Source organism: Solanum tuberosum, unplaced genomic scaffold (assembly GCF_000226075.1).
Source record: "Solanum tuberosum cultivar DM 1-3 516 R44 unplaced genomic scaffold, SolTub_3.0 scf00027, whole genome shotgun sequence".
NCBI classification, from domain to species: domain Eukaryota; kingdom Viridiplantae; phylum Streptophyta; class Magnoliopsida; order Solanales; family Solanaceae; genus Solanum; species Solanum tuberosum.
Window position 1 is genome coordinate 2,252,954 of NW_006238953.1, and position 11,840 is coordinate 2,264,793.

General features: G+C 31.9%; 1 protein-coding gene across 1 annotated transcript; it reads left to right on the forward strand.

The window, feature by feature from the left end:
- The first annotated feature begins 906 nt into the window (after nucleotides 1–906).
- On the forward strand, nucleotides 907–7,912 carry LOC102594172 (probable LRR receptor-like serine/threonine-protein kinase At1g67720). Its single transcript, XM_006341708.2, has 15 exons — nucleotides 907–1,293; nucleotides 2,121–2,658; nucleotides 2,988–3,499; nucleotides 3,621–3,753; nucleotides 3,987–4,058; nucleotides 4,130–4,198; nucleotides 4,306–4,377; nucleotides 4,551–4,619; nucleotides 4,994–5,154; nucleotides 5,245–5,498; nucleotides 5,831–5,957; nucleotides 6,049–6,114; nucleotides 6,207–6,393; nucleotides 6,475–6,607; nucleotides 7,325–7,912. The coding sequence occupies exons 1-15, from the start codon at nucleotides 1,224–1,226 to the stop codon at nucleotides 7,640–7,642; spliced, it is 2,781 nt and encodes a 926-aa protein (XP_006341770.1). The 5' UTR covers nucleotides 907–1,223; the 3' UTR covers nucleotides 7,643–7,912.
- The last annotated feature ends 3,928 nt before the right edge of the window (nucleotides 7,913–11,840 follow it).

Below are 11,840 nucleotides of genomic sequence, written 5' to 3' on the forward strand. Positions count from 1 at the left end.
AAAAGCAAAAGGGAGAGATGATGTGATTATTAGATTCTCTTTTTTCTTCTTTTTTAAAAAAAGAGATGCTTTTTCAGTTTGCATGGCCAGATTTTCATCCTACATCCATATCCAATATCACAATAATATATTGATCAAGAAAAAAGAATCATTCATCAATAAATAAGACAATCATTTTTCCTTTAATGACATGAACCCCACAAGCAAAAACTGTGAGCTTGTGATTTTCACCACTGTTAAAAAGAAATTTTTGCCATTTATATTTGACATAATAGGTAAACATATTTTTTAATTCGGATTCAACTAATATTTATGTTCTTTGAATGTGTATAAATTAATACTTAAATTTATATAAAGTTGATCAAGTAAACACATACATTCTAATTTCTACATGAAAATTCACGTTTTATGTGTATTGTGTCACGTAGGACATTCTTATAAACTTGTTTAACATATACTCTCTCCATTTAAAAAAATTGGTCTACTTTCCTTCTTGGTCTATTTTAAAAAGAATGATCCTTCCTTTTATGACAATATTTTAAATCTGACTTTCGACACGACATGTTTAAGACCACAAGATCAAAAGACATTTTGGTACATTTGATATAACTTTAATTTAAGACCACAAGATTTAAAAAAATCTCTTTATTTTCTTAAATTTCGTGTCAAATTAAAATAAGTCATTTTTTTAAACGAAGAAAGTATAAATTCAAGTATCCACTTATATACACGCAAAATTGAAAGATATAAATATCAGCTTAGATCAATTCAAATAACATATTGATTTTATGTTTTTATAGTACAGATTGGGTCAAATCAACTAGAAGAAAAGAAGAAACAAAATTTAAACAGAGAAAAAAAAAATTTAATAAAAATGGACAAATATTGTTTTACTTGCTTTCCATTTTGCAGTGGTGTCAAGTGTCAGCATGACTCAAAATTCTTTCCCAAAGCAAAGTGAAAAAGTTGAAGATGAAAGATGAAGTTGAATTCCATCTACCTTTGGCAAAAAGCAAATTTCAAAATATTCAAAAGAAAAAACAACATAGGAATGTGAGTGAACATTACACAAAAACACCTCAATGACAAAAAAGTTAAAGGTAAACCAACAAAAGATCAATTAAGATCCACTTTTAGAGAGTCTTGAACTTCACTAAATATTATACTACAAATTTATCAAACAAAACACAACTTATCTTCTTCTTCTTCTTCTTTCATCTTCCATGGGTTTTGTTTTACAATCCTTTGTTGTACTTCTTTGCTTCACTCCAGCAATTGTGTGTCAAGTAACAGGTATGTGTTCTTTACATCTTTACCCTTTACTATACCACATAATCTTGAAATAAAAAATCAATCTTGGCTTCAAATAACCTGAATTTCAATAGAATTGAAATTTTTTTTTTGCCACATAGAGACATTTTCTACTTGATTTTCATTAGGTCAAGATAGAGGGTTTTTTTATTTATATATATAGATAGTGAACTTCTAGTGTTTCTTCTTTTGGTATAATATTAGTGGGAGCTAGATGAGCTTAAATGACTAGACAGAGTTGCTCGGATGAAAAACACCCTCACCTCTAATCCTTAGTGGTTGTTTGGTAGCTGATTTGAAAATGAGTTATGCAGGTGTTAAATCTTGCATAAGTACTACCATGTCATGTATAAAATTATCATGATGTTTGATTTGTAATTTAGAAATCCGCATAACTAATACATGTATAAGCTACGAGGGAATTTATCTATAATTTTAAGAATTATAGAAGGTAGAATAAGTCAGACAGGCATAACTAAATCGTGCATAAAACAATACATACATAGGTTTCCTCATAACTAATTTATGTATTATTAATACCTGCATAACTCTAATCAGCTACCAATCGACCACTAAGGTTGTGGGTTCGAGTCACCAAAGGGAGCAAAAAAGGGTGGGAGCTCCTAGGAAGGGGTAAAAAAGAAAAGAGATGAGCTTAAACGGAATGTTATGGTCAGTGAGGATTCATGTAGCTGATAGCCAATCCAACTCGCTTGGGATTGAGGCATAGTTACAAGTAACTTGATTTTTATTAGGACAAGATAAATGAGTGGCAATCTTGTTCATGAACTAAAGGTTTAAATATGCAGAGTTTGTAAGTATAGACTGTGGAAGTGCAAGCAATTATACGGACACGAGTACAGGATTAGCATGGACTTCAGATGCTGGAATGATGGGGCAAGGAAAACCAGTTGTGGTAGTGAATGCAAATGTAAACTCACAACAATATCAAAGGCGCAGAGACTTTCCAGCAGACAGCAACAAATACTGTTATACTTTAAAAACCAAGGAGAGAAGGCGATATCTTGTCCGAGCAACATTTCTATATGGAAGTCCTGCAGCAGAGGCAACATACCCCAAATTTGAGCTCTACTTGGATGCAACTAAATGGGGAACTATAACCATTTCAGAATCTTCAAGGATATATGTGAACGAAATGATCATAAGAGCACCTTCAAACTCTATCGACGTGTGCTTGTGTTGTGCAACAACAGAGTCCCCCTTCATATCTACTCTTGAGCTGAGACCTCTAAACTTGTCAATGTATGCCACAGACTATGAAGATAACTTTTATTTAAAAGTGGCAGCAAGAGTAGATTTTGGAGCTCAAAGCAAGGAACCTATAAGGTATAGTAAATTTTGAGAATATGCTTTAGTCATACTTGTACGTTCTCTTTGGATCCTACGTTTTTTAAGAGTCTTTTAGTCCTGTTAGTAATTTATATGCCAATAGAAAATATAGTGAACTTATAGAATCTTTTTTTTAAAATTGTAATATTGGTCTAATATGCACTTAAATGGAGCGACAATGATCAGTGAGGATTCATATAGCGTAACTTGCTTGGGAATGAGGTATAGTTGTTGCTGTTTGTGAGGTGATACAAAAGCAGATAAACTATATGTTTTGACTTTTTCAGCTCTCACAAGATCATGACATGAATAGATCTGTCTCACAGGTATCCTGATGATCCCTATGACCGTATATGGGATTCGGATCTTAAAAAAAGGCCAAATTTTCTAGTAGATGTGGCTGCAGGCACAGAAAGAATCAACACAACAAAGTACATAGATACAAACACTAGAGAATACCCGCCCGTTAAAGTAATGCAGACTGCAGTAGTTGGGACTAAAGGAATGCTCAGCTATAGGCTGAATCTTGATGACTTTCCAGCGAATGCACGAGCTTTTGCATACTTTGCTGAGATTGAAGATTTGGGGATGAATGAGACCAGGAAGTTTAAAATGGAGCACCCTTACGTTCCGGACTACAGCAATGCTGTGGTGAATATAGCAGAGAATGCAAATGGAAGTTATACTTTGTATGAACCTAGCTACATGAACATAACATTGGATTTTATACTGTCATTCTCCTTTGTGAAGACTCCTGACTCAACTCGAGGTCCACTACTAAGTGCAATGGAAATATGTAGATACGTGCAAATTGCTCCAAAGACCGATGAACAAGATGGTACAATGACCATTCCATGTTTAGTCTAGTTATTTCTCTCTATCCATATATGGTAATTGTTCTACTTCTACGCATATTTTTACCAAAAATAGCTAATTTATTTAAAGCTTCTACTTGGAAGTGAGTACTCTCAACGCCTTCCGCTCTATGTCATTGGGAAGTGATTGCCCAGATGAAGACGGTGATCCTTGTGTACCTACACAATGGGAATGGGTGACTTGCAGCACAACTAGTCCACCAAGAATCACAAAAATGTGAGTTATATTGCTACTATATGATATATGGATATAATGCTAGTCACAGGAAGAAAACAAAAGGACATTATTTGCAACTACTACTACCCACTGTCCTGCTATAACCTGACAGTCAGCTACAGATAAGAGATGATAAAACTTTAACACAGCATTAGACAGAAATGGAAACTCAGATCAGTGCTTAAAGTATAGTCTTTCCCAGTCAATTTTATATTTTACTTTAATTTCATCAGAACACTGTCAGGAAAGAATGTTACGGGTGAAATTCCTCGCGAGCTACAACATATGGAAGGACTGACAGAATTGTAAGTCTGCTTATAAAACAAGTCAAATTTTAATCTTACTATTTCAGTTCCTCATATTTTCTACTCTTTAGGTGGTTGGATGGAAACTCCCTGACCGGACCAATCCCTGATATGAGCAATCTTGTTAATTTGAGAATTATGTAAGATCTTTTCTAGTGGATCACTATTACTACCACTTCAACAAGTAAATCTTTCTCTTTTCTGTTTTTCCTTTTTAACTAGATTGTTGTATTTTGTCAACATGCAGACATCTTGAGAACAACAAGTTGACTGGTCCAATACCTTCATACCTTGGAGGTTTACCAAGCTTATTAGAACTGTATGTTGTGATCTGGATAACAAAATCTTAACTTTATTTAGCGTATAACGCTTCATAATTTGGCTACTCCAAATTTTGAGTATCCAACATGGATAGTTGGTAGTCTTCTTTATATATTTTACTGTCATAAAACACCTTGTATCAATTTTAGAAATTTTGTTTCTTTGTGGCAGAGATGTACAGAATAACAGCCTAACTGGAGAAATACCGTCATCTTTATTAACAGGAAAAGTAACTTTCAAGTAAGTATAACTTTAATTCTGTACTGGATTGTTGTACCCATAATACCATGAGAATATGTTAGCAACTAGATCAAAGTAGCTATTTTACTATAGACTGATTATATTCCTTAGTTTGGATATCTATATCATAAATAAAGTTTCATTTTTTATGTCACATTATGCTAGGAAGAGAGCAAATAAAATTCATGAATTTTCATAAATTTCTTGTAAGTGAGAACTAGGAAGTAACATGTACATTTATCTTTGAACATAGTAAAAGAAAGAGAAATTTTCTTGTAACTTTCGGAGTACCACATGGATGTGTGTGCACTGATGGAAGATCTGTTACAATCAGGAAATGAACGTCACTTAAAAATGTGTTCCATGTCTCACAGGCATGAAGGAAATCCTAATCTAAGACCCGAGTCAAAGCATAGTACACGTTACAAAGTGATACTAGGAGCTTCAATTGGAGGACTAGTGATTATCTTGGTTCTATTTGCTGTCAGTATATTCTTTTTATGCCACTTCAGAACAAAAGTATCTCATCAAAAAGGTGATACAAATCCTTAAGTGTCTGATCTTAACTTTTAATTCTATTGCTCCAACACCTTTTCATATAAATCATTTCATCTGTACCTCCCAGGTGAATCTATGCGCACAAACGCTAAACCGTCAACAACTTGTTCAATGGCAAGAGGTGGATCCTTAATGGATGAAGGTGTGGCATACTATATCCCACAATCCGAGATAGAAGAAGCAACTGAAAATTTTTCAAAGAAAATTGGAAAGGGAAGTTTTGGACCTGTTTACTATGGAAGACTTAGGGATGGGAAAGAAGTTGCTGTCAAAACTATGGCTGATTCATCAAGCCATGGAACCAAACAGTTCGCTACAGAGGTATATTAAGGTTGCTATACTTTTGGTATCATCTGAATAAAACATATTAATTTTCTATTTGGAGTAGCTTATTTAAGCTGCTAATTGGCTTTAAGCCCAAATAATAGCAGCTGGCACAGCTATGGTAATAAGGACTATGAAATTGTCTAAGCTAACACATTTGACACGGCGTAAAACTGATCATAAGTCAGACTTCATAAATTATAAGACATGACTAAAGAAATTGTTCCTGTTGCTTATTTCATTCCTGTACAAATTAGAAAATTCACAACTTGATATGATATTACTTTTGGTTGAAAATTTATACCATTTGTTAAATAACATACTTGCAGGTGGCTCTCTTGTCAAGGATCCATCACAGAAACTTGGTTCCATTGATCGGATACTATGAGGATGACCATCAACGTATGCTTGTCTATGAATACATGCATAATGGAACTTTGAGAGATCATATAACTGGTCTGCCCCTTTATGTATACTATAATTGCTATACATTTTTCTGCATTATTTCCTTCTTGAACTGAACATCACACCACATATTTGTGAACAGAATCCACTGATAAAAAGCATTTGGACTGGCTAGCACGTCTTAATATTGCAGAAGATGCAGCCAAAGGTTACCAGAATTTTTCATTGTCAATAACTTAGAAGTATGTATTCTCCTAGTTAGTCCGGAATCACAAGATAATATTTTCAGCCTCCTTGTAGGCCTTGAGTACTTACATACTGGATGCAACCCCTCTATCATTCATCGAGATGTGAAAACTAGCAACATTCTCTTAGATATAAATATGCGAGCAAAAGTATCTGATTTTGGACTATCAAGGCAAGCTGAAGAAGATTTAACACATGTCTCAAGCGTGGCACGAGGAACTGTCGGCTACCTTGATCCTGAGTAGGCCATAATCTATCATGAGACTGAATATTTTGCTAGTGATTTTCATTCTTTGTCCTCATGTTTCTGCATTTCCAACAGGTACTATGCAAATCAGCAATTGACAGAGAAAAGTGATGTATATAGCTTTGGGGTTGTCCTTTTGGAATTGATCTCTGGAAGAAAGCCTTTTTCTTCTGAGGAATATGGTGCTGATTGGAGCATTGTTCACTGGGTAAAGTTTATCATACTTCTTTCTATACATTTCAGGGATGCTATGCCATCCACTGTGATAATAACATATAGTTGAGCTTCAGCAGGGAAACATGGCCAGTGAGGATTCATATAGCGAACCCCAACTTGTTTGAAATCGAAGAATAGTTGTTGTAAATATCACCCACCGGCATCACGTTTTCATAATGCATATAAAAAAATTCAGATATCTCTTCTACAAAAATCACAATAACTATCAAAGCCAAAGCCAGCTCAGTAGAAAGTGCAGCAAAACACAAGAAATCAATAAGAAGCTGATCAGGGGAATATAAATTTTCAGGGTGGATAGTTATTGTAGTGATATATAAAGGATTCAGGAAATGAACTTAAGAAAAGTTAATGATTTGAAATGCTGGTATAGTGGTGAATCACCACACATAAAGTTCTGTCTGTCTGAGAAAAAATCGAAAGACGAAAAACATGGTTCTTTTCTCTGGATAGAAGCAGAAGATACTCTATCAAGTTCTGGATGAGCTGTAGTATGCATGCCAATAAAATGTTGGGAGTGTTACGAAACTGCTAATTAGAAAAACTGAAATAAATTGAATACAATCTGCTGATCCCAATCATGTTGAAGCATATGATCATCCATCTTCATTGTTAAATTGTTAGAGGCATAGAGCATACTTCAAGTTAATTACATTATGCTTCAACAGATCTGACTGGCAATATTTTGCAGGCAAGATCATTGATTCGCAAAGGAGACGTGATAAGTATCATGGATCCTGCACTAGTAGGACATGTCAAAGTTGAGTCAGTATGGAGAATAGCAGAAGTTGCAATACAATGTGTGGAAAGGCATGGCACATCCAGGCCAAGAATGCATGAAATTCTATCAGCCATACAGGATGCAATCAAGATCGAAAAGGGGATTGATAAACTGTCTTCATCAGGAAGTTCAAAGGCACAATCTTCCAGAAAGACACTCTTAACAAGCTTCCTCGACGTAGAAAGCCCTGACATATCCAATAGCTCACTTACCCCTTCTGCTAGGTGAACAAGTAACTAACAAGAACAATTGCCAATCACTAGTGTTTAAACTTCTTGGTTTATGTCCTTGCTTCGTTATTTTTGGTTTTTGGATGTACATTAGTACATAATGTCTATTATTGTAACTGTACATTAACACAGACATTAATAGGATGTTACACACTAACAAGTGAATCATATTTGGGGGGCAATAGTCAGTACATTATGTCTCAACTCAGAAACTACAGTATCTAACCATATACCTCTTAAGTTGCATGAAAGTAGCATCATTGAGCAATGTTTCATCCTCTATCTCTACTTGTTGTAATTTGGACTAGTTTGGAGTTAAAATTTAGAGCTAAAAATGTGAGTTGTACACAATATATCAATGTATATCGGTGTATACATTGATATACTTACAAAGGTTACAATTATTTTACATCCACAAAGCCTTTTGTGTTAAAAAAAAAAGTTTCATACATATGATTTCTTTTGTAATTAGATATTAAAGTTTAAAACTAGCACAACTAAGAAACAAAAAGGTAAGAATATAAATCAAGTGAAGTGTATTAAGGATAATTCTCAACAAGTGTTGACAAGGATAACGAGATCAAGAAGAGATGAAGAGAATACTTGGATCAATTGTCGATCACTCGAATCAAAAGAATTATAATTTGGACCTATACACGTCATTAAATGATATAGAAACTTTAACTACACTCACAGAATTAGATCGACTAAGGTAACAAATCCAATGAAAAATTATATGTGACTAGAAAATCTTGTGGTCCTGATAGGTCTGAAAATATTTTGGAGAGGTCAGAGTAGAACTGCTCACCAATGCTATACTTCAAAGCTAAATATGTCAATACTACTATATATATATATATATCAATGTATATCATCATATACATACATAATTATACATGACTCATTTATTTAAGGGAAAATTGTATAAAATAGCAAACTATTAATTCAAATTAAATGATATAACCACAGTTTGATTTAATTGTAACCCGTAGCAAACAGTTGTCATTCGCCTCTCTCCCTAGGTTTCTCGCTCGCCAGTCTCTCCCTCACCTCTCTCGCTTTTATACAAACACAAATGTATAAAATGTGTTTGTGTCTATATAAAGTGAGAGAAAAGTGTATATACAAACACGAATACATATATTTTCGTCCTATACACTTATAATTATACAAATACAGATCTTCCCCTGCCCAATTCTCTTTTGCTTTTCTCTCTTTCTCACTTTATACAAACACAGATTATACAAATTACAATGTATAATTTGTGTTGTATAAAGCGAGAGAGAGAGAGATTTTGATATACAAATGTTTTATTTCGATTCAATTGTATACAAATTTAAATTTTATGGAGATATACAAACACATAAAATTGAATTGAGAGACTGCCAGCGATTTATACAACGAGAGGTTGCCAACGATTTATACAAATGGCCTATCAGCGAAATTATACAAATCTAAAGCTTCTGCCAGCGAGTTATACAATCTGATGCTCCATAGCAAACATAATGTTTGCTATGAAGAGTAATTATACAAATTATAGTTATAACATACAAATATGATTTTTATGTTTGTTATATGTGAAAGTTGCTCATTTAATGAGAATTGAAGGGAACAAAAAGTTATTCTTTCCATGTATGCTACTTGATGATTTTTCTATTAAGTTGCTTATTCTCCAAGTAGCAAATATTATATATATTTTAGAAGTCCTCAAGTTTATTTTAAAAGAATGTCAATGAAATTTCTTTGTCCAAAAGAGATTCCTAATAACTGTATTTTTATATTACTCTATGATTGTTGATTTTATTAGACTACATATTATTGAAAATATTGAAACTGAGAAAATTCTTCCTTGAAAGTAAAATAAATATTTCATTAAAAATAAAATAAATATTTTAAAATTAAATTATTACTAAATATAAAAACATATCACTTCTTTTTGAACTAATTGAAAAAAAAATGAGTAATATAAATTAGGACGGAGGAAAATATTTTTTAAGAAAAAGATATGGATAATTCCAAGTGTCTTTTGATAAACTAAACAATATAAGGCTAGTTCCAAGTGATTTTACTCATCTCTTTTAAGAAACAAACTCTTGCTTTCCACGTGGAGACTTGGTCCACCAGAAATATTATTATAATAATAATCACATTATTAACAACAACAAAATAAAAACATCACATTATTATTACAACATATGGTCAACATAACTAGGAACGAACCAATATGGATTGTGGTGTATTGGTGAGAGTGTTTCACCCTAAATCAGAGGTTTCAGGCTCGAGTTCTGAATGCGAAGAAAATCCTCTTGAAAGCGCCTCAGCCTCCAAATTGGACGCGCAATCCGAATTTAATCGAAACTTTTAATATGGACTCCGAATCCGAATGAAATAAAAAAACATAAGTACGAACTCACATAGGTGTAGGATATATATGATTTGATTAAATTTCAAAGTTGCATAGGTCACATAAAATTCTTTTCATTTATTTTTTCCACTTTATATATAGATCAATTTTACATTATAATATATATATCGAGTATTGTACTTTTAAATATTACTGACGTATTTTTTTCTACTTATCCTAATATGTCATTTAGCTCATATTATTTTTATCAACGTCATTTATTTTATTTTGTTCTTAATTAAGTAATGCATGAATTATATTATAGGATTATTTAAATTTATAAACATATTTGTTATCGTCATTTTAGGTCTACTTCATATTTTTATTTTATTCATTCATCATAACTCACACCTAGAGGTGACAAACAAGAGTTCAAGTTGAATATGGACAGATCAAAATAAACTAGGTAAAAAAGTAAATAAAATATTCAACTCGCTCATATATATTTGTTAATTTTTGTTAAGATTATCCCTGAGGAATTATTGTTTTTGATATTTATGAAACATGATGTTTTTAAATAAATCAAAATCTCATGTATTAGTACTTCTTTGAATCAGTTTCCACTAGGAGAATGACAAATTAATTAATTCAAAATATGAGTATATTTTAACATGTAGCACATTAATCTTCGTTTTACCATCATTAAAAATAAAAAATATTGGTGCAAAAGAAATATGTATTTCTTGGATTACAAATATTTCTTCTTCATTTTCTTCTTTCTTTTAAACAAAGAGTATTTTATAAGTGTTTCTACGTCCTTATCTACTTTAATGAATGTACAATTAATAAATATTCATATTCTATGATGAATAATATGAATTGATCCATATTTGACTCATATTTAAAACAATTGGTTAAAAATTAAATAAATTGGATCGAATAGATTACCGTAAATTTTAATCATTTTGTCATTCCTACTCACACTAAATGATTTGTGACTAAAGTTTTACATTGATCAATGATTATAATGAGATGAATAAAATCTATCCACTTAAGGGTCTCGTTTGATAGTCAATAAAGTAGTTCTAAAATCATGAGGTCCTCATGTTCAAGCAAAAGCAAAAATACGAGGTGGTTTCTTTCCATCTGTCTAAGTCTTGGTCGATAGAGTTACCTGGTATATATGTATTAATGGATGGTAGCAAATATTCATAAAATTAATCAAGATGCACACAAATTGACTTGGACCAAGTTATTTACTGTGTTAGATGCACCTTCATGTATTCTTTCCGTTTCAATTTATTTGTCTTAATTTTTTTTTATCCGTTTTCAAAAGAATATCTCTTTCTTTTTTTAGCAATTTTAATTCTAATTTTCCCATATAACATGTTTAATATCACAAGTTTAAACTATATTTTAGGACATCTAGGTAACATCTTAAGATCATAAAATTAAAAAAAAAACTTTATTTTTTTAAAATTTCATATTAAGTCAATATCAGACAAATAAAATTCGATAAAGAGAATAATAATTTTTAAAATTACAAGTATGATTACCAATTCATCCTAGTAATTGAATTTTTTTCCACATGCATCTTGTGGATTTGGGTCTTTCAACAATTAACAGCCCAACATATTTGTTTGATTATATATTAAATTGCAACAGAGAAATATAATCATAGTAGAAATGTTAGTTTGACAAAAACTTCCATCCATCAATTTTAATTTTATAATATTAACATATCAAATTTAATTAAATAATTGAATATTAAATATAATATATATTCTAGAAAAATGTATTAACGAATGAGTCACATACACCAAATTTCCATATATCCAATAAGTTTAAAGAA